At 38.2% G+C, this 24,190-nt stretch overlaps 1 protein-coding gene and 1 long non-coding RNA gene across 4 annotated transcripts in view; one reads left to right on the top strand and one right to left on the bottom strand.

Moving 5' to 3' along the window:
- The window catches only part of RECK (reversion inducing cysteine rich protein with kazal motifs), a 48,192-nt gene extending 35,302 nt beyond the window's left edge, over positions 1 to 12,890 (top strand). For all 3 annotated transcript variants that reach the window (XM_061346339.1, XM_061346340.1, XM_061346341.1), the window contains 7 exons: positions 519 to 641; positions 1,149 to 1,320; positions 3,270 to 3,462; positions 5,594 to 5,804; positions 7,124 to 7,197; positions 10,562 to 10,717; positions 11,653 to 12,890. In XM_061346339.1, the coding sequence (XP_061202323.1) occupies positions 519 to 641; positions 1,149 to 1,320; positions 3,270 to 3,462; positions 5,594 to 5,804; positions 7,124 to 7,197; positions 10,562 to 10,717; positions 11,653 to 11,868 (1,145 nt within the window). In that variant the 3' untranslated portion in view covers positions 11,869 to 12,890. The remainder of the gene's footprint in view (positions 1 to 518; positions 642 to 1,148; positions 1,321 to 3,269; positions 3,463 to 5,593; positions 5,805 to 7,123; positions 7,198 to 10,561; positions 10,718 to 11,652) is intronic.
- Positions 11,476 to 20,476, bottom strand: LOC133208478 (uncharacterized). The gene is made up of 4 exons (XR_009724376.1): positions 20,339 to 20,476; positions 18,131 to 18,354; positions 15,524 to 15,592; positions 11,476 to 11,660 (listed from the first exon to the last, which is right to left on the bottom strand). It is a non-coding gene; the product is annotated as an uncharacterized LOC133208478 (long non-coding RNA).
- Positions 20,477 to 24,190: the final 3,714 nt, after the last annotated feature.

The following is a 24,190-nucleotide window of genomic DNA, read 5'->3' on the forward strand; positions in this document are numbered from 1 at the left end:
TGGATATTGCAAAACAATGAAGGCTGGAATGAAGCATTGGCAGTCTTCAGCTCTTGACAAAAAGTACACACAAAGGAAAGAAATGAGCACTACCATGCATTATGTATGAGACTATGGTTGAAAGTTTAGCAGTCTTATATAAAGTTAATTTAGGAGAAGAATGCATCCTTATTAAAGCTTTACCTTTTAAAAAATACGGAGCTTGCTAGCCAGAATTTATCTAGCACTTCGTTTTCTGAGTGTATTACTTTTTGCAGCTTTAAATTGCTCTTGAAAAAGGAAGAGAAAACCTAACTTACACAAGCTTTGAAAGGATAAAGTGCTTCCTTCTTTAATCAAAACCACCTGAGAACAAACTTTAAATGAATAAAGTAAAACTTGAAATAAAAGAAAAAAAAGAAATCACAGGGGTAAAATAAACTGAATAAGGGAAATCTCATGAACAGTTAACAATAAAAATGTAATACATATGAGTATATTTTTATTAATTGCATGCATTTACTTTCTTTTATTTTAAGGCCATGGAACGTCCTTTAATATAGATTGTAATGTCTGTTCATGTTTTGCTGGAAACTTGATATGTTCTACACGTCAGTGTCTAACTGAGCATAGTTCAGAAGATGAACGTCGGAAGTTCACAGGTAACTTTCCAAACTATGGAAACTGTAAGCTTAATATTCTTAGAGCAAGGATTAGCTTCTAAATTCTATCTACATTATTAATGGAAAATACCTGATAACTTACTATTATGATGTTCTCTTAGCTGTTTTCCTCATGTCCAACCTGCACTGCAGAAAAAATGCATACATTTAAAAAAACCCAACAATACTGAAAAACAAAATTTCAGGTAATATCTAAAAATAAAGACAGGGTAGTGCCGCTCAGGACAAGAGATAAGGAATTTGGAGAGAAAATGGAGAAAGCTGAGTAGAATTAGCAAGAAGGCAGGGCACAGACTTCCCTTGTGACTCCTTACAAGCGTGTATGTGCTACAGCATTGGTAAAATACAGGAGGGAGAAATTGCCTGAAGATATGGCACATCCTTCCATTTGCTGGAAGGAAAAGATATCCTAATGACCCTTTGTGTATCTTATGTCACAGAAAATAAGTGTGAATGAAATTCCTGGTTTGTGTGTTGCTTTTACAGGTTTACCGTGTAACTGCGTAGATCAGTTTGTACCAGTATGTGGTCAGAATGGACGCACATATCCAAGTGCATGTATAGCTCGTTGTGTTGGGCTCCAAGACAATCAGTTTGAGTTTGGATCGTGTATTTCCAAGGATCCTTGTAACCCTAACCCTTGTAATAAAAATCAGAGGTAAAAACAGAATGGTTTTAATCTTTTCTTTGGCATCTTCTACTTACAAAACACATTCACTTTTATTTCAATGTCTTGTATATTACAGTAACATTCTCTTTTTGGGATACTGCAATAAAAAAACGTTTGAAGTAGCTTCTTTATGTTTATCACAGTTAGTAATAGACTGTAATGACTGACAGTTTTTGTTTCTGTTTCTGTCGTGCTATATCATTTAAATTCATTATGCAGATACCAGCTATAGCCAGATAATTGAGGCATCCTTTCAAAAGTGGGAGAATCAAATTTTATTGAACTGGATGGGTCTTTTTTACTCCTTTGGTTCACATCTTCTAACAGCTTAAAACAAAAAAAAACAACACACCTGACTTGGAGTCAGTCTTGCTTATTCAGTCAATAGTACATGCTTCTGATTTCTAAAATAGGAACATACCAATCATTCTGGAATGCTTGGGTTTCTTTTGAAACTCTTTGAAAATTATGTCTGTACCTTTTGAAAAGTATGTCTGTATAGCTTCTGGTTTTTTGATGTCAGAAAAAGTCAAATGCGTACAGACATACTAAAACAAAATGCTCTGTACTAGTGTCTCCTAACGTACTTTGAGAAAAGAAAGTATGACCTTTCTTACAGAAATCAGAGTCTGTGGCTCATAATCTTGATCTCTGTCTTCAATTTTCTCAGTGTTGTGCAATACTGCAGTCTCCTTTGAATTTGTACATTTTTCTGTTTTGAAAGCAAGCCACCATAAGAAGTTGTGTAATGCTGTGCTTTCATGGAAACCGATTATAGCAAATTTTTTTTCTCTTTCTGCACTTTAAATTCTTTGGTGCAGAAAACTGCAGCAAATCCACCGTTGTTTTGTAGCTGTAGTAGCCATTATGGCATTAAAAACTGGAATTTCAAATCTGCATTGTGGATATATACTTTTTTATCTTTTATATTTTTAATTTGGAAAATACAGAGAAGTTTTTCAGTTGTAGAATACCATTTTGCTTAGGACCACATTTTGTGGTTTCAGTAAGGGACTGTACAAGTCTTCTGGGTCAGTCTGATAACATAGTGTAAACTAAACATGCTCATTTTAAAGTGTCTCTGAAGCACTTGGAATGTAAGATCTTAAATAGATTCTACTTGTAAAATGTTTAAATCTCAGAATTTCTGAGTCTTCTCTAATGTAAAAGGAATAAGTGTAATACAGAGGCCAGCAGCACTCAGAAAAAGCAATCCAGTAGTAGCACTGTTGTTTGGCACAGGAGAAGGAGATTGTTAAAAATGCCATTTGGCCTTTCATCAGTCTATTCATCAGACACTATTGGCTGGCATTTCTCTAGCAGGGGGACGTTTTCCAGGGCATATGGCAATTCTTTTGCAGATAAGACTGTGGAAGATACATATTCAATATAAAGGGGAATTTCTACTGTTTATTGCTCTTATCTGTCTGTGAAGGCTTGAGAGGGATGACATGCCAAAAAAAGAAAATGGTGTTAATACTGGATTTTTCCATTTGTTTGCAGTCATCCCCAAGATTGGATGTGATGTAATATACTTAACCTACAAAGCCAGAATCCAATTAATATTTGTAATTGAAAGCGTATGATCTTGTCTTGTTTTCACTACCTTCTCAAGGAAGGGTGAGACCAGACCTCTGCAATATAATGTACTTCTCTTGCAATTCAGTTTTTATGTTTTCTCTAGTTTTCCTTAAATATGCATTTACAAAATGAAACTTAGGAGTAGGAAAAGAAGTTTATCCAAGCCTTTTCAAAAAGTCCCTTGAAAAATACTTGGTATGAAAGTTAAATTTTAGTGGAATCTGCAGTTGTGTTCACATACATTGATTAAACATGGTGCGAACCATTTCCAGGTTTGTGATGGGACCTGAAACTGGCCTTTCAGAATGTTTTATGAACGTTTTATGTTTATATGAAGTTATTATTATTTTATGCAGGTGCATACCAAAGAAACAAGTTTGCCTGACTAGTTTTGGAAAGTTTGAATGTAGCCAGCATGAATGTGTGCCAAGGCAGTTAAATTGTGACCAGACACGGGATCCTGTTTGTGACACAGACAATGTGGAATACAATAACTTGTGTACTTTGTACCAAAAAGGAAAAACTTTAGCATACCGAGGACCATGCCAGGTAGGAAGCGGTTCTAGCAAAAAATATCAAATCTTCTGTTCTTTAATGTTCAACTTCAAAATATTCTGGGTTTTATACGTTACAAAAATGTTTTCATTGAAAGTAGTCTTTAAAAATGTAATCTTGACTAGCACCAAAAAAAAAATAAAAATCCAAAATTATATTCAGAATTTTGTCAACTGTTTCTCTGCTTTAGTTAACAGTTGCCTCAAAACCAGTCACAAGCTTTACATAATTTTTCTTGGGAATAATACTCTGATATTTATATTGTCTTCCTATATTTTTCACTATTAAAGTTTGCATTGAGGTACGTTAGCAGTAATTAGAACAGTTCCTTGGTTAGTTAAATGCTAGTTTTTACCATTTCGAACTTGTTTTAAATAAATACTAATGCCTAGTCATAGAAAGTCTTTAGCGTTATGTGTGATTGTGCCCCAGGTTTACCAAGGTCATTGTTCAGGATCTATTTACACCTAAGTTTTGCTGGAAACTAAGCATTCTGTAATACTTTCTTTACTTTGTCTGGATTGGATTAGTCTTCATATTAATCCCTGAGAATGATTAGGATTAGATTTTCTTCTTCGATCCCACCACTTCCTACACTGTTAGTAGACAAGCTAGTTCTGTCACTTTACAAGTCAGGAGCCTACTCTTTTGAAGTTACTGGCTTTACTATTGAAAGGTGATGTGTCTCCAGGTTTTTCTCAATTTATGGAGATTAATTTGAGATGTTCTCTTGGTCTCAACTGATGGATATTCTTATAAGTACAGAACATTTTTTTCAGGCTTTTTCTGTATTATAAATGCTGTTGTTCTTTTAACCCACTTAGTTTCTGCTTTTCTGTCTTTATACCTTCTTTTTCTTGCCCTTTTTCAGCAACCTCGTTAAGTACAGATAATTCTTCTCATTGCACATCAGATATCTCATGAGATTCTCAGAGAATGTTCAGCCCTTGAACAGTAAGAATCAAAGGAATATTGCATGGCTGTGTGTTTTCTCCAGCAGCTGTATGTCTAGTTGTATCCATGTTCACAAAGGTTTTGACACCAGTAGCTTTAAGTTTTCACGCTTCCTTGTATAGGAAAGATGACTGCAAGACATGAAAGTATTTATTTGGAGTGCTCACAGTTACTTGTCCTCTGTATGTTTTGTTGTTAGCTTAGGTGTGTAACATAGAAACTGTAACTGTCTTACTATTTTAGAGGACATACCATAATTGTATAGCTATGGTGACTTACTGAAAGATTAGTTCAATAAAATATTTAGACCTTAGCAAGAAATTATGGAATGAGTTCTGTCATTTCACAGGACTTTGGACAAAAGTACTAGTCATACCTTGTCTGCAAATAGTCAACAATTCGTCTGCTTTTGTCCATATTCAAAAGCTTAAGTTTATTGGCATTTGACCTGTTGAATGTGTTGAACTAATATATATGCACAGGCAGGATGGGAAGAAACTATATGACTGTTTTCTAAGATTTTTACATGTGTGTGAATTGAATGACATGCTAGATACATTTTTCTGAAAGAAAAAGGACATAAGTGTATTTTTTGGCTGTAAAGGTCTTAACAAGAAATATTTTGACAGAAGTATCTTACAATGGATCTTATTTTTTTGAAGTCAGTTTAGCTTCTCAAATAATGTCTTAGACATACATGCACACACTAGATTTTAAGAACACAAACACACATGGAGAGGAAGGAATAAGTAAGTTATTAATAAGACATTAAAACATTACTAATGTTTTACTGGTAAATGAATAAAATATACTTTATTGCATAATAAAATTATAATAATCTATGATTAACTTAATAAGTGAATGTAGATTAAATGGTCATTTTATTTAAGCAGAAACACAGAAAAAAATTGTTGTTTCCCAAAACATGTCTTACTGTACGTTTCTCAGATTCCAACTTACATTTTTCTGTCACCTCCTTTTAGTACTTACTCTTTGCATTACCCATTCATAAACTGGCACATTATTTATGCTAATTTCCTACTTTTTTGAATGCTTGACAGACATCTTAGCAGCAGATTCCCATTAACTTCGTTTTTCCTAATTTTGAAACTACTCTGGAGTTTCTATAGCATGAAAAAACTGATCTTTGAAACATTTCTGTGTTTTTCAGCCGTTTTGCAAATCAGTGGAACCTGTATGTGGACATAATGGCGAAACGTACAGCAGTGTCTGTGCTGCCTATTCTGACCGTGTGGCTGTTGACTATTATGGACACTGTCAGGCTGTAGGTGTTCTCTCAGACTACAGTTTTCATACAGAGTGTGCCTTTGTTAAATGTCCCCAGCTTTCTGCTACTGGCTGCAAGCCGGTTATTGCACCAGGTATGTTAACTTGTTGTTGAAGTTTACTGCAGGTAGGATTCTCCAGGCTATGTGTATAAACAGGTGTATATTTGGAACAAAACTTATGCTTTAAAATACTGTGTTCCATAATGTCTTTGAGACTTCTAAGAGAAAGGATGAAATAGAGATCTTCACTTACAGCTAGAACAAGCCAGTATAAGGACTCATCCAAGTAATTCTGATGGGGAAAGGCCCTAGCTTTAGGAGCTATGCTCCTTCAGCCTAGAAACTTGCAGCTGTACCCATAGGAATGGTCTGGGGGAAACAAATGACGTCTGTAGTGTCTAGGGTAAAATGTCACTGGGAATTAAATGAGTAATTTTTAATAAGTGGCAGCAGAGATACCACACTGGAATGCCAAACTGTCATCACAATACAGTTCCCAGAAGAACAAAGATGATATTTAATGAGAAGACAGAGTAAGATACCATATGTATTTACAGTGCTGTGAAAGAGGAACAGTATGAATAGTTATGCAGTTGTACTCTTCTGAACTGTGGGGTTTTTTTGTTATCACAAATACTTCCTTTGTGAAACAGTAATTATCAACACATAATACACAGAGCAAAGCAAGCTTAGTTTTTGAAGAGATTTATGTATTTTTCTCATTTACAGGCTTGAAAAAGGATGTTCATGCTTTGGTATTATGTTTAATATCGTAAAACTCACTCTGTGAATGTTAATTACATATAAGTGGGGAGTGTAAATTAAATACACAGTTATGGTAGAAAGTTGAAACATTAGCCCTTTGGTTTCTGAAATGGTGAGAAGGACAGTAGAAGAAATAGGACATGCTTCTGTGTTAAACACAAATCTGTCAGGCAAGACATTTTTCCCTCCTCATTTTATAAATACTCTGATCTCCAACATGGTATCATTACATAAATTGTTTGCAATGTGCGTAATTGTTTCTGTCATGTCCTAGCTATTTCAGCTCTTGAATTATTTCTGTAGATGCATATGCATGCATCCATACAAATCCTTGTCTTGTTGCACACAAAGTGCCTGTGGTTCTTATCTTACAGTAACATATCATCTTTGAACAAATGCAAATTCATCCTGTTGCTTCATATTGATAGTAGTAACTCTGTGTTGAAAGGTGATTGCTTTTGCATTATGTTTTCAACATTAAAAAAAATCTTAGAAATAGCACAATTCTGCTGTCAAATTGAAACATTTGCTTTGGTAGTTTTGATATTTTCGTTCTCAGTTAACATTTAATTATTGACCTCTGTTTACCTGAAAGAGAAGTCTGTTTGCCTTTTTCTTTTTCCTGATATTTTTGTTTATTCACATAGGAGCCTGCTGTCCTCTCTGTGCTGGAATGCTGAGAATCTTATATGACAAAGACAAGCTGGATACTTTTGCAAAGGTAGGTAGTTTATCATGCCTCATGTTAAATGGTACATGGAAAAGACAAGTTACTTACTGTATACTCTCTCCTGAAGAGCTAACATATTATAAAACCAATTATTTTTCAGCAGGTAGTGTGTGATTTGTTGTTTGGGTTTTTTTTCTTTATACTGTTTAATTTCACAATTTGAGGTATAGAAATTGAATTAGAATGCAAAACAAAACAAAAGTAGGCACAAACAAGCACATTCAAGTTTGCAATTTAAATGTCTTCTAGTAGTAGAGACAAACGAGATGGGAAATGCATCTATCCCATGGTTGTAAAACACAGCGTATACTTGTTATTTATGGCCTTTCTGTTAAGATTATTCTGCTAGTTCACTAATTTCCTAATGTAGGGAACTTAGTTCTGACATTGTCTATGTTTTAAATTGGATTGCTTTACATTCTTTGGGTTACCTGAATAGCTGTCACTGATTTTGCTGCTCATCAGCTAAAATGCTGGATTTTAATTTAACATCTCCCTAAGTTAGACACCAGCATTCTTCATTGCTGCTTTCTGAAAACCTCCAGTGTAAGATGGATCTTCTCATGTTGATAAGTGAATACAACATGCTACACAACAGACTCCCCATATGGTGTATAAAAGGATTGCACTTCATTGACCCCTGCTTTTATGCTTCAATATATGGAACAGAGTAGAATGCTTGATTTTTGGCATGCGATCACAACAAAATAAAGTAATATGATCATGCCTAGTAAAGCAAAACAGCTCATGCTTGCATCTGCACAATTTACAATTTTTAAATATCAAGAAAGAAGTTCACCAAAAACAGTATAAAATCACATTAATTTATGTCTTTAGAAGTAGAGATAACTGTCAAAACACAGAGTAATTTAACTTGAGCATAACCCCTGGAGATCTTTTAGTCCAACCCCCTGCTCAGAGCAAGTTAACTCCCGTTCGAGCAGCTTGCTTAGCTGACTTGTAACACCCCCAGTAGTGTAGTTTCAACCAGCTGAATGCTCCTGGACTATTCAGGGAGGAGAGGCAGGGTAATCTTGCTGACTTCCCCTTGTCTTGCTCACCTAACACCACAATACACAGTCTTCAAGTTTTCAGAACTCATATAAACGTATATATCTCTTTACATGTAAAATGTGTGATATCTCAAACATTCAAGTCAGCATTCTCTTAGCAAATACTAGAAATTACTGAACTTTGAAGCCTTCTCCTTTGAAAACTTCATTCAGGGGTCGTCCAGTAAGCCCCCAGAGACCATCTCTAACTTGGTCACAGCCACCTAGAGACTGCCTGGTGTGACACTACCCTGAGCTTAGAGAGTTAGAAGCTCTGTGCCTTTGTTATTCTAGCCAGCTAATATCTCCTAATAATACCATAGAAAATACTCAGCTGTGTATTTGAGTAGATTCAATACTTTCTTCATCTACATTAATTTAATGTTAGTAACATTGATCTCCTCTGATTTCATCAATAAAGCTCCAGGACTGGTGTGCAGCTCTTTCTTTTGACAATGTATGTATGCATATAGCATATGCATCCATCGTACTGGAGATGTTTAAGTTTCAGATAGATGAAATCATTGCTAGAAATGCTAGCACACACTTTAACCAAACCAAGAAGGCAAGGAGTAGCACTGTATGCCTATCTTAGTTCAGACAGGTGGTTCATATGAGAAAACACTTGAGAAAAATAGTTCTATAAATTGACTTTTTTTCCCTTCCCTCCTAACATTTGTGCCTGAGCCAGCGTCTGCCCAGAACCTGTGCCCCAGTGATACACACTGCGGGCTGAGGAGTGAGTTCACCTCCAGATACTGTGCTATCAGAACAGTAGGATCTCCATAGCTATGCTATGCTGTGTGGTGCTGTGCTATCCTGTGTGGTGCTGTGCTGTTCTGTTCTATTCTGTGCTATGCTAAGCTGGGCAGTGCTATGAGGTGCTGTGCTGTTCCATTTTAGTCCCTGCACTGACCATTAGTCAAATAATAACCCTGTTATTTGCCTGAAATATCAGATGTTTTTTCATCTCCATAATCATTTCTAAGGACACACAATGATTCCAAGTGGAGAAAGGATTTAATTTAATTTCATTTGTTTAATTTCATTTCATATTAGGAAAATATTCTTGACGTTGAGGGTAGTGAGACCCTAACCCTTCCCTCCCCCATCCTTTACATACCTTCCCCCTTCTGGTCTTTTTTGTAAAGACAGCAGGAAACAAAAGACAGCATCTATACAGAGAAAAAATATAGACATTGCTAAAATGCTAATATGATCTACTAGATTTCTGACCTAAGATATTAAAATCTCAGTTTGACATTACCCATCATCTTGAAGTATCCATGTGCTTCTGTTATAAGACTGTTTGAACAGTCAGTGCGTCAGACTACATTTTAATGGGGCTATGACACACAAATCCCTCAAAGATCTGGTAAAAATGTAAGTGTTGTGTGACAGCTTGCAAATTTGATTCATGTAGTCTAATAGGATTTCCCAGTTTTCCATTTGTTAAGATCCTGTACCAGTGGTCTTAAAAGAAACAAAGTTGCAGTAGGGCAAGAAGGACGGATTTCTTGCAGTTGAAGCTAGAAAACGGAACACAACAGGATGACCAGAAGTCACAAGTATTTGTGTTGATGTCTGTCTAACATTGTTAAACACATCCAGAAGTGACCTGGAGTAAAGGTGAAAAACCTTTAAGGTGTGGCATTCCTTTAACAGACTGAGCATCTACAATCAAACTGTCATACAGACAGCAGAACAGCGGTGAGAATTTTAAGAAAGAAATGTGTTTACCCAGTAGTTACATAGTGATGTTGAAATGTCCCATGTTCCCATATTTATAGATATATCTATGTCTTCACAAAGCCACAGCTCTTCATTTCTGGTGGCTTTTGGAATGGGTTCTTGTGATGGTAAAGGAGTGCCAGCTGGTAGGGCTGCTCTGCCTCTTGTTTCCCAGCATGGGAGTACAAGCTGCTGTAACAGATACCATTTACATTGTTTTGAGGTACATGACGCATATACACACTAACTGTGAAGGTGGAGAATAACACATATGAAAACCATGGTACCTTTAAGAATTTAAGTAGTAAATAAATTTTCCCCTTCTTCCTTTCACTTTTTTATGGTTTTGGAGGGGTCTGGGTTTAGGTTTCAGGTTTTTTTAGAATCACATAATTATTTTTTTATAATGATGTTCTAGAATCATAGAATCATTTAGGTTTTTGGTAGAGATTAAAAGTGAATCATTTAATGGCTGAAACAGATTTTCTGGCATGGCATCAAGTTACTGAAACTGAAGAGATGTAATCTTCCATACTGGCACATCATGCATGAAGTAATTTGTTTTGTTCCAGGTAACAAATAAAAAGCCTATAACAGTACTGGACATACTTGAAAAAATCCGCCTGCATGTCTCAGTGCCACAGTGTGATGTGTTTGGATACTTAAGTATAGAATCTGAAATTGTGATTCTCATCATTCCTGTGGATCAGAACCCCAAACCACTGCAGGTAAACCCTGTTATTTTGTTCACCCAGCATGGACTTCATTTCCATGTGTGTACACTTCACAATTTTTCAATATAGCAGGCTTTAAATTGTGTGGGGTTTTGTGTACTGAATCTGAGGGGATTTCTGTATTGACCCAAATCTGAGTGGCTACTGTTACGGGTGGTAAAATGTGTCTTGAGAATTCTGCTTTTCTCATAAGAGGCTTTTGAGTGTGGGTAGTTATAGGGGAGAGGTGAAGGAAGGCCAAGGGTAAAGTAGTATGATTTTTGTTTTAAAATCAGTAAATGCAGAACCCTCAACTTTCTATGGCAAAAATAACAGAAAATATAAACTGATAAAATATCTTTACTGGCCTCTTACATGAATATTAATTATATGTTAAATGTATACTTGCATATGAAATGGTTGTCTCTGGTGTCAAGGTTAAAGTAGATTGAAGCATATGTGATATTAAGCTGAAGCACATCACGTATACTGATCTTATTAATATGTTGTAAGCATCTTGATGTCAAGCAGTTGCTCATACCAGAGAGGATCTGTTAATACTATTCTGAGACCATCCTGGATTTAATACTCCTTTCTGTTGTACGGTAAAAAGTGCTGGGAGATCCCAAAATGCTATTATGACACTAAAAAGGAAGTAACATTCCGATAAGCTGCCCTGCTTGCTGTGTCATAGCTAGTTCATGCTAGCAAACAAAACCCTAGTGCTCACACTACTGAAGTCTAGAGGTAAACCAACAAATGCAGCTCAGTATTATTTTAGGAGCAGTTATGAGCAATAGAACGAAGGCTTTAGCTATGCATTGCATTATTATCATTGTGGAGCTGTTGATTAATTTTTGACTTTCTGCTTGTTAACCTGTGCAAAACCGGTGAGGATATGTTCTTCCATGGCAAAAAGAGAAATAATAACCTTTTCTTTGTCTCCTTAGATTGAAGCCTGCAATAAAGAAGCAGAAAAGATAGAGTCACTGATAAATTCAGACAGTCCCACATTAGCATCACATGTGCCACTGTCAGCTCTAATTGCATCTCAAGTGCAAGTTTCGTTTAGCATTTCTTCTCCTTCTGTTAAAGTGGTGCCAGTTCTGCATTCCCTGTTCATAAGCCTTTTATTCACTTTGTCAGCATTAATATATTATATGTAACTGCTTAATGCATGAATATGGCAGTTCTTTTATATTGTGAAGGACTTTCAGAATTGTTGGTCACTAAACCAGGAAACAAAAATTGTAGAAGATTTCATGAACTAATATTTTTCAATGAAGAACTATTGTATTTGGAATACTATTGAAAAGATTATTCTTTTATTGGTTCCTAGTCAGATGGCTGTTTCAGCACAACCAGATTGTTTTCCATTCATCTTGGAAACAGAAATACTTTGGAAGGTTCTGACATTATGGATTTATGATTTGTGCAAGAAGGGATCTTACAAGGGTTTTTCTGAGCAATGAAGAAAACAGTGTTTTGAATTTATTGAAGAATGTTAATTCTATATTATTTAGATGCGTAACAGTGACAACAAAGAACATGCACCTATTTTAATCATCATTTTTTGGAAGAAACAAGTTGCTGCTACTTACTTACCAAAAATTTAAGAGTTTGTTCTCATGTAAATATGCTTTCGTATTTTATAATGAAGAAAACTAATGAGCCGTGGGCCTATTTCAGTAGACATCTTTACCTGGACCGGTGAAGATTTACAGGACATTGGGCTCAATGCTCGTAAAATGACAATCAAGCTCTATACTAGTACCTGACTTCAGTGAAGAAGTATGTTCTTTTTATCGTTTTGTACATTTCAGAAACTCATATTGGATGCAAAATTACAAAGAATCTCAGTATCTATATTTAAGTGCCATTTAAAATATTGCAGTATTTGCATGTTATCTAATGAAATTTATACTTTAAATGTTTATACAAACAGTATGTTTTATTACTTACTGTATTTTATGCACCTGACTTTAGCCTACATGAAGTATTTTATATCAGTATTATGATAGCCAACTTTTGAAGTGTATACAGAAAAACTTATTTTTACCAAAATGCTGAACTTTGAAAGAAAGCACTGAAAACTTTTTGAACGTGTATGTTGTTGTAGCATGTTTGTAGCAGTTATTTTCTGCTAAATCTTAAATGCGGAAGTATTAAAGCTTTTTATTTTAATAAAGCACTTTGTTATGTATCCTTGTATATTAATGCAGGCAATTTTGGAGAATTCTGCAATACACTTAAAACTTAACTGCAGTTACATACATGTGTGACACAATGTTTTCAAATAAAGTATTTTTTAAAGGGGGGGTTGGGTTTTTAGGGTTTTGTTGATTTGTTTGTATAACCAAATCTTTGTCACATGCAAGTAAGTCTATGCTACAAGTGTCAAGACTCTACTTAGAAGAAGAATGTACCTGTCTTTATGGAACCCTCTTGGGTAAGGTAACAAGTCATCCTCAGTTTTGATTTGGAAGATAGATACTTTTCTCATCTACAGATGGAAATCTGCACAGATGTTACTGAAAGAACTACTACCTTGTTTGTACCTAGACTTTAAGGCTCAACCTTCTCCAAAGCAAACTGAGAGACTAGATGTGTATAACTGCAAGCTGACAGATCAAGTTTCCTTGAAACCTCCATCAGTTGCTTTTCTAAGCATAGCTGTTGTTTGTTGTCTCTTAGTGAGTCAATAGCAGTTTTATATTTTAGGTACAGTTGTACTCTATGTATAGTTTCTGAGTGCTTTTGGTAGAATAAAAATGCAGACAATCTTTGGAAGTGTACTTGCCAAATAATTCCAGGTACATTCTCATCAAAGTCTAGATAGAAAAAACTTGTTGAATATATTGATAATCCATCTGTTTCTGCATTTTCTTCTGTGAATTCTTTAGAAACCCGGATACAAGAATATCATGAATGTATCAGAAAAGCTTTTTGAGCTGAAATGGCTTAGATCATTTCCCAGAAACTGCAAGCAATTCAGATGGTTTATTGAATTCCTTATTTTTTTTTTCCAAATCCTTAGCAAATATGTAGCCAGTGTCCATAGCTTCAACACGTTGTTTAGCTTGCTTAGCATCTAGCTAAAATTAAATATGTACAGAACCAGTGAGATTTTGTATATTCCTAATTTCTTGGACATAAGTCCAGCATCCACGGTGTAGAAGGCTTAAGTTCTTCTTGCTGGATAAACAGATGTACTTCAGTGTTTTCCAGGTTTTATCAAGACCTTAGACCACCTCAAAGGAGTTCTAATTGCAAGGTACGAAATTTGAACCAAATGGTGGCAAAATTTGATAGAGGTTCCAGATGTGCTTTTCCTTTAAGTGCTAATGATGTTCTGTCACCATCTGTGTGGAAATCTGGGTTCACTTAAGAAGGAATGAAGACAGCACAAGGGCACTTCAAAGCAGCACAAGCCTGTTTGTTGCTTTTATAAAAGGACCCAGCTGAAACATTTACAAAACATTACTTTCTTGTCTACTGAAAACCAGAGTTCACGTCAATAACTGGCTCCAGAGAGATGCTTTGGTTTGTTTAGTTTGGCTCTTTTCAACAGGGTGACAGCAAAGCGGAGATGCCGGCAGTGCCTGCGTGTACACCCCTAGGAGTGGATCAGCCACAGGGGCAAATGTCAGAGCAAATAAGAACAAGAGATTTCTGGCTTATGCTTTCTGCTCATGTGATGAAAGTCAGTTCTGTGAGAGGCCATGAAATCATCACTTTGAACCACACAGTCACTTCATAGCCCACTCTTCTTTCATGCTCTAGTTTTATGCTACTTCACCCAGGGTCATAATGTGGAGATTTGCATGTATGTTTCTTGACTGAAAAGTAAAGTGTTATTTATACATCTTTACTCAGTTTATGACACTTTCACTACAGTAAAAATGAGACCCTTCTATCATTAAGTAAGTAGTACCTCAGCTTTTGCTAAAGATTCAGTTATTATACTTAAAGCTGATCAGTCTGTGCAAATATAATACTACCAACATTTGCATTACTGGAGACTGGTTGAGTATGACCAGTATGGTGTGAAAGCAAAGGTGACATTAATAGTGCAAAACATTTCTTAACTTTAATGGGTTTTGTACATACACTGCTAAATGGAGAAAAGGATGTGCATTTCATCAATACAAGAAACAAACTTTATACAGTGAGAACAATCAATCACCAGGGATGTGGTGAAGTCCCCCATAACTGGCTGTTTTCATGATGCAACTGGATAAAGTGCTAGATAAAGCACTGAAAGGTTGGACCAGATGCCCTAAGGTCCCTTCCAACCTGAGCTAAGGTTCTATGATTAAAGAAATACTTCTAATTGCAGTACATGGAAACTTTCAGCTTATTAAATCATTTTCGTATCTTACAAACACTGATTCATTTGTTTTCAAAATGACATATACAGTAACTAGTATTTCCCATTTCAGACAACCTTTTTCATAATTTATACAGTCAATCCTTTAGAATATATTTAAATACACTAAGTTTTATTTAAATTTTGAATTTAAAAATTCAACAGCTTCATAAAGCAACAGCTTTTATGATCAATAAGTTCTTTATCTTCTACTTACAGTCTCCAGTGCTCTCTGGGAAAGAGTGGAGGAGGTCAAACCTTTACATTAGGCCATTATTCTCAAACTATGGGCTACTGTTACTTAGAAATAGATCCATGTTATTTTTAGTAGATGTAGCACATCGCTGCTACAAATTCCTATGCACTGACATTCCCCCTTCTGCATTCTTCAACGTGAACAAAGTTACATATTCAAACACATATTCATGCTAGATATCTTGAAGGAGACTTACCCAAAGGGCAGCAGTAAAATCCTTAAAAGTGAGAGCTCACATAAAAGGGTGGGTTTCTCCTTGCAGGTCCTGGGACATACAAGAGAATAAAACACAAAGGATAGCCTTTTCCTGAGGATGCAAGAACTCAGGAAATAATGCAGAAACCTTGTCATTGCTTATATAAAGAATGATTGTTACCTTAATTTTTCATTAGATGATCAGAACTGTGCTGATCATTATTTCTAGCTATAACGTATCTATGAACCTTTAAATGACTTCCCAATTTGTTGTATTACTACCTGTTCCATCTTAAAACAAAATGTATTTATTCTCCCCCAAGAATATTTTCTGATTTGCCTTCCTTAAGAGCTGGTTTCTGCTTCATTTGGCCAGGTCCAGTAAGAAGAGGAACCTGAGCCAAAGGCTTTTGATGGTTCTGTAGCTCTGACAGTACTTAATAACCCTATAGATTCTTGCTGTAAAGAGCCACCCTTCTGTTTTGGCACAGGCTTTCTGTTGTATCTGGCAAGGTTCTTCAGTTTACAACTTTGCGGTTGGATCGCAGCATCAGCTGCAATCTATGCATGGGTTTTCAATCTGTTTTTTTGTCAGTTCTGATTCTCCTCCTACGCTAGCGGTCTTCTAAAACACTTCGAATAATCCTAGAGAGTAATCATATTTTTAAATTCAGATTCCAAGTACAAATTGCACTCAAAGATGCAGGATCAAACTCTTTGATTTGTTATGCAGTGTATACGTGGCACTGTCAAGCTACAGGAGTGCAAAAAGATGAAAAAGACGTCTCTGGATTTCTGTGTTCTGAGGTGCACCCATTAGCAGCAGTTCATTTTGCTCTGAGTTAGCAACACTCCAGTCCCTCCTGGTCAGGATAATTAGAGCAACTTCCAAGTACCGGCATGAGTGCTGACACTGGTCAGGAACAGCTGTCAGCCCCCAGAAGTTCAGTTCCCTGCCATAAGAAAGTAAGTTTAAATATTTGCAGCCATTAACTCCATACAGAAACGGAGCTGCTGCCAGCAAGGCTGTGGCTGTACTGTCATTAGCAATAGTTACAGCTGATCTGAGCACCAACTTCATCCAGATCAGAAGTAGGCACATGACTTGGCCACAATACAAGATACAGGGAGCAGCCTGTCTGGTTTTTATGGTGGAAAACAAATGCTGTCATAATCACATTCTCTGAGCATGTGTTAAATCTGTCAGGCCGTGTGCATTTTGATTTTTTTAACACGTTTGAAGTGGCAATGTAAACTCTGGATCAGTACCTCACCGCTGAATGTTTTCTTAAATGCTGCTCATACCCACAATGACGGACTTCTTGTGCCCCTGAACCACAGCTTTAAGACCTCAGTCAAGACCCAGATGAACAAAGAAAGATGTGAGAAATACAAACACACATTTCAAAACCAGAGGAACAAACAAACAAACCAACCAACCACTATGGTATTTTTAACTCATACTAGAACAGTCAGGAAGACAAAGTACTTACGTTTTAACTTATTATGGAGTGAAATTGTGTCTTTGATCTCCGAATGCTTCTAGTATTGTTCGAGACAACATGGATCCTTAATTCCAGGGCTGTGCTACACAGCTTTTTCTCAACAGTAGCGCCCTCTGCAGTTCTCAGCACGGAAAGTGTCAGTGGTGAAGTACCCATAGTGTTGGACAGAATATTGTCTTTAAAATATTACCAGATCTGGCCTTCTCTGTGCAATGGAAAACCAGTAGGTTTAGTTTCCCTGTTTCCACAAATCACACTGGATTGAAACTTGATTCTCCTAAAGGCACAGGATACCCCCACAGAAACATAAATAGCATTTACAAAGCTTTATAACTGGATTTTCTAGGATAGCTTGCTGATTTATTTCCCAAAAGACAAATACTACTTGGAATTGCTGAGTGTTCCTTTAGCTTACGGTGAACACTGAGTTGTGCATTTGGTGCTGCTACGTGGAAGTAAATCATATGCCATGTTCCTTAATCTCTCCTCCTTGTTGCTGTGTGTTTTGCTGCAGCATAGCAAAGACTATGGGCACAGCTAGAAAAGTCTGGAGACTCCTTCATAGGGTTCCTTACAGTCATTTTAAGAATATGAAAATTGATGGCTATCTCTTTTTCATATTCTTCAAAGCTTTCCACAACTCCCATCATCACATAGCTCCCCACCATCATTTTCAGCTTTTATTCTTCATTATTGCAGCAGCTGCAACTTGACCATTTACTTGCCAGTACAAATGAACCTTCCTCACACAGCACTAATAATTACAAAAACTTTAGCTATGTGGTTTTAATAACAATTTAGAAAACAATGTTCTTGAAAAACAGAGGCTGCTGATCTCCCCTCAACAGAGTGCACTCCTCTGATGAGAATACAACTCTGTGTGCTCCATTACTTTGTCTTACATGAGTTAACTAGCCTGATGTTACAGCATAATTAATGGGCATCGCTTATGTACGTGCTATGTATGAGTGCTACCTTTTTACTTGTGTACACACTAGTGTATACAGAAGTGTTTTGTTACTGCAGCAGCTCTTTCCTATGTCCCATTAAACTGATTTGAAAACTGCAGAATAATTAAACCGGAAGGAAAATACCTGTCTTACCTCCAAACTGCAATGTAAGTTAGCACTGTTAAGGTATCAGGTTGTGTGTTATGGTGTATTCTACTGTGGAATCCCACATTTGAAGTCACAAATGAAGTTCTCCAAGTTTTGCCTTTTTGCTGTTGGGGCTTTTTTCCCCTTCCTCCAAGTGAAACAACTGCCGTGGTTTCACAACATTGTTTGAATTCTGATCCCAGATGTAGACTTCCCGTGCTTACGATACTCTGTAAAGAAAAAAGGAATTCAGTTAGACATCCAAATTCTCTTCCAGCGTTTAGCACAACCGAGCCATCAAGCCATAATGTATATAAACATGGTATCACAGTCACAGATACCTACTTCCTTCTGTTGTAGTACAAGGTTTGCTCTCATTATTTTACAGCTAATGACCACCATGCTATTAACAGGGAATAACGAGTTATGACTTTGTCTAAGCACCCCAATCACAATCTCACCTATGTTTACCTCTTCAGCCAAAGCAAGTGTAATTATGGTCTATAATCATACCTCAAAACATGCTAATTATGAACTATTGCCTTCCTAGCTTTAAAGGGGTGCAACAGGAGAAACTGTACAGGCAGAAAAAGTCAGAGTAGTAAAACCACTAAACAGAATGCCAGCAGAAGAGAGAGATAGAAACTATCTCCATCCATATGCGATGTGATGGGGGTACACCACCACCAGCAAGCTCAAGCAGGGACTTCTCACCCGTTTTCTAGGAGATGGAAGAGTGAGGAAGCACCAATGACAACAGAATTTTGTAGCATTAGTAACATGGCAAGTAATAGGATGCAATGGGGAGCTGTGTTACAAGTTTCTCAGGTTAGTTAGTTGTGATGCAAAAACTGCTCACAGTTGTGACTGTAATGATACCAAATTATGTTACCCCATTATTTTGTCATTACTTTTCTTTCATAACGGTTGCCATTCTGCAAGTCTGAGGTGAACTTCTCTTTCAATCATCAAATGCTTTCTAGTAGCATAGTTGAACCTGAAGTTGGGTTAACCTGCTTACTGTTTAGCTGTTCAAACCATGATGGTCTGTGGCTGAATGAGCCACCTATGGCTCCAATACTGCTCATGGAGAGAAATAAGCATTTTCAGGATGTAAAAATGTGTTATAGGGTAAGAAAGATTGCACTCCAAGAATACCTGTCTGGTCACCTGGTCGAAGGAGAGCTGCTCTCACTGACCTCAGAAATAGTGTATCTCCAGTGCATGTCTGTCTGTCTGCCTGTCTGTCTGTCTACCTAATCTATCATGATGCTTTTCACTACTCTCAGAACAATTTTTAGCCGGGCTTAAGCATACTCAAGAATAGGCAAGGGCCTGATTGCAATCTGCTAATACGCTTCCGTGATATCCGCGGAGAGAAGTTTCTCTTGGCAAGTGTTTAAAGAACTCCACAAACAACGAGGGTGTGTGCAAGGGCCAGACAATCCGAAATTCTCTTTGAACTTCTCGTATCGTTGCTGCCACATCAAGGATATGTGGAGTACAGAAGCACTGCTTGAAGCACAAAATGTTACCAGTCACTGTGACCCTTCCTGCTCCGATGGTGTAACTCATGATCCATTATACCTCTTACCCATTTTCTGTTACACAGTTAGACACACACTGATGCTGGCACTCAACAAAATAGAAAATACCCACAGTAATAAGGAGACTGAGTTAACATCGCTTGGAACAAACTCTGGAAATGAACTAATTATTCAGTATGTGTTCCCAAAGCCATTTCCAAAACTGAACAGGTCACCTGAGTTTCGTTTGCACAGTAGTGATGTACATCAGACACGAACTGATCCAGATGAAGGCAACAGCAGCACGATCTGAAGAAGTCTCTTCCCACCTCAACCATTCAATGATTCTGTAATAAAGCTCTGAGTAGCTGAAAAGCAGCACTATATATGCTAACCATTTTGCTGGTCTCCTCGATTATTCTGCATTTTTTAAATGTGGCTATCTCCAGTACTTGAAGCTCTAATCCGTGCCGTATCTTCTCTTTGCAAGTTAATTCCAGATCAATTAATCCCATTGCAACAACACGTATCACTTAATCAATGCATCTTTGACATATTTTACTTTGTGCATCCAACCTACCTGTAGCCATCCCACCGTGCTGTGGGATCCACCAGGCAGGTACTTGACACCTTAGGGAAAAAAACGTCACTCAACTCAGCCAGAAGGTTGAATTTGTCCAGTCCCTACCTCCCAGAATAAAAGGGGCTAAATACCCAGTAGTGCTCTTGACTTGAACAGAAGCTCTGTGTATTACTTGGGGAATGCAAACCAGAATTTAGCAACATTTCTTCTGTGACTGAAGGAAGTGTGTTGAAAACGAGTTATAAAACCGATACAGGAATCCTCCCCCAAACATGCATCAGATTCACAGGTCCAGAATTCCTGCTGGTTTGTCTGCAGGAAGAGATTTTTTGTAGATTGCATTAATTTGATGATTTTTTTTTTTCAACAAAACATCCAGTATGTGCTAAGGGTCTTTTTAGAAATGCTTCTGTGGACTGTTAACAGGACTGAAGGCCATTTATAAGCTCTCTGAGGTGTTTGGCTCAGGTTGGTATTTGCTGAAAGCAGTATACCAGAGTTTCTGAGAAGGAATATAACTGTCCTTAAATTACATACAGAAATAGCTAGGTACAGCGTGGCAAGCATTCATTTTGGTAGACTCTGGGGGACACTGTGTCCTTGTGGTTTTAAAACCAAACTGCAACCATAAGATTAAAAATATAAACACTGTGGCCAGGGCTCCCCACAGAAGTCCCATAGGTGGCATCACAGCACAAACTTCTGCTTTTCATTTACAAGGAATGCAACTGTTTGGGGAAGGTTTTTTTCCTAACCTAGTGCTTTGCTACAGCTTCAGCTCTGTCTTCTGTGCCACTTCATTCTCAAAATCAAACCTGCACAGGCCTGACAAGTCTCTCTTGCTTGACACAAATATATGTTCTCCTGCAGATGCCCACAGGGAAGTATTCAGGACTGCCCCAAGGATGTAATTCTCCTGTACCTAAACTAGCTTGTTGCTTTTGAATGCATTTTGAGAAGCACATCTGACATCGAGGACATGTATGGATGTGTTCAACTGTTGGCATGGAAGTCAGCCAAATGCGTATCAGTAATTTTTGTCATTAGCCATCTACAAAGTTAACTACATGTTTCAAGAGGCTAATCAGACAGACACACACTCTCTCAAGGCTCCAATCCTTCTGAGAAAAAAAGTGAGCATCTCTGATTTTTTAAGGAAACCCTGGCTGTTAATCATGTGCATGGACATGAAAATACCATAAGCTACAGTAAGTGCTATTGTCTTAATTTGGAAGAGGGAAAATCAGCAAATGAGGAAACCAAGTTATAGCTGAAGATGCCACCAATAAGACCAGGAAAGACAAGAGAAGCTAAACCTTGCAGTGTGTTTGATAATGTCAAGAGCTGTTGGACCATTTGTCTATCAACCAGAAAGAACATTATGTATTACTGGTAAACCAGCATCTGAGTAATAACCAGTCGATGTCAGCACCGTTTCTTCTCTGGTATCTGGGGGCCTCCACAAGTGGAGGACTGGGAAGACCGGTGAGGAGCCAAGGTGCACAGGATCCAGCTCCAGTTCAGAAACGGAACATCCCTGATGGCTGATGACCACCAGGGCACAGCACCTCTCACTCCAGTGACAGCAACGCTGAACTGTTTGATGCACAGCCACCTGCACACAACGTGTGTGATCTGCTGTTGAAAAGAAAAAGGATTAAGTTGAGGTATAGACATTTCTGTGCTGAGCCTCAGCTGGATGCCCGACCCCAACCCTTTGCTTCTCCTTCACAGCTCTCCATGTGGTTTCTGGGGCTGCCTGCACTGGCTGCAACGTGAGTGCTTTCCCTGAACACCCCCCCTGCTACATGCACATTGAGTCTTGGATTAAAACAGCACCTAGTATAGCTTCCACCTGCTCTTCAGGCATGTTCTCCAGAGGTGTCTCCTCTGACCCAACTTCAGGAGGCCTCAGACTGCACACCTTGAGTGCCACAGACTGCTGCTCACAACCTGCACAGACGCAGGGTAGGTGAGGCAAAGCTGACTTGTCATGCAAGTAGAAATAGTGTATTTTTATTTAGCAGTATGAGGGGAAAGCAAGCTTAAAAATTCACCCTTGCAGGGTTTATTGCCCTGCTCAGGGCTTGTCACCAACACAGTATTTCCGGTACAACTCAACACTCCTATCCCAGCTGCCCCTGCAAGTCTTTGCCCTTCTAATTCGTACAAATCCACCTCCCATCTATAGAGGGAACAGAGCTGGCCCCAGCAGCTGAACATCTTGTAACAGTAACATCACTGTAACCAAATGTTTTTATAGCTGCAGATTCCAAAAGAGAACTCCACTTCTCAGCATGATGCAAATACTCCATCTACAGCATGAAAACCTGGCCCGCAAAAGCACAAGTACATCTAACAGTGCTCAGTTTCGTGGAAGTAACAGACCTGGCAGAGAGTCACCACTTTACTTTTGCCTACTCCAAAACCAAACAGAAAGTGGACACAAAGTGTGAAACCCACAGCAATACTTTCAGGTATTTCTATGAGCAGCTGACCTCATTACCCCAGAGATACACGTGGCTCAGGGCAACAGAAAACGTGAGAAGCACACAGAAGCATCCGCTATGAAGAAAACGTAGACCTTTTTTTAATACATCTTTTTGCAAAGCTCTATTCCCTCAGGAGCCCTGGGAGTATTAAGAGGAGTTCACTGCTCTCGTGGCTGTTCTAGGTCATCCCCTCCTTCCCCAAACTAAAGCATCCAGAATTGTATGTGCAATTTTCTTAATATAATTTTTATTGGAATATTTTTAAGTTTTATATTTAATAAATATTTCACATTTTATTTCTTAGAAGCATAATATTTCAGAATAATTCTTATTAGAAAGCCTCTAGTCCAAGCTTTCCAATACACCTGATAAAGAACAGAAATGGTATCAGAAAAATCTGGTGGCAGAGCTCTCTCTTGCAAGAAGGGCCTGAGAATACATGGTCTCCTGACAGCCCGAGGCCCCGTTGGTACAGCAGCACTGACTGCATCAGCCCCATGCCTCGGCAGGGCTCTGAAAAAGCTCCCCCATGGCATCTAGGGACCCCAGCCCTCAAAACACTCCTCACTTCTGCAGGGACCTACTTGAACCTGCCTCCAGTCAAGGCCACATCCAGCAAAACCCAGTCCCCTACAAACACACCCCAGAAAGAAAAAGCATGTGTGAGGCACAGCCCGCCACCCTCACAGACAGACCTTTCGGGAATTCCGTGGCAGGAGCCATCCCTCACGCAGCTTTTATCAGGGAGCTCCCGCTCTACTTCAAAACCACCATGGCAAGTGCCCTGCCCTCACCAGCTGCCCTTTCAGCCTGCCACCAGGATCCTTTTCCGAAATGAGCAGTTATCCCTATGGAGACTGTCCAGCACTGTGCTGTGATTGCTACCAGATGACACCTTTCACTAGTGCAGGCTTCTCCAAGCCCTAACCAACCTGGCCTTGAACACTGCCAGGGATGGGGCATGCTCTTGCTAGTACTACCACTGGCAACTCTCACTCACCAAAACACAAGGAGCCAGGTCCTGAGCCCTGCGCAGCCATTCTCTTTCTACCAGGGGCAGCCACTTCACACAGTTCCCCTCAGCTGAAGTGCTCGTGTTCACCTCAAAACTGGCTTTTTGTCCAACTGCACTCACTGTTTCTGAATCTCATGGCCCTACCCCTAGCAATGGTTTTGTATGATCCCACACTGAACACGGATGTGGTCGCATTCCAACCTCTGTTTGTGCCAAGCTTATCATCAGCCTTGAGCTGCAGCAGCCAAGCAGGAAAACTTATGCTGGCTAACCTTTATGCATGTGTGTTTATAAATCATGATGTTGTATTAAGCCCCAACACATTCTTCAAATACGACACTGCCTCTTCTCTACACCAATGCTGCCTGACAGCTTCTTTTCCATTAACAAGTCTGGTTAATAGACTTACATTTTTCATATCATTTGTAACATTAAGATCACAGTCTTAAC

Source organism: Neopsephotus bourkii, unplaced genomic scaffold, assembly GCF_033783945.1.
Source record: "Neopsephotus bourkii isolate Nb327-2 ecotype Australia unplaced genomic scaffold, CSIRO-AGI_Nbou_v1 NB_272, whole genome shotgun sequence".
NCBI classification, from domain to species: Eukaryota; Metazoa; Chordata; class Aves; order Psittaciformes; family Psittacidae; genus Neopsephotus; species Neopsephotus bourkii.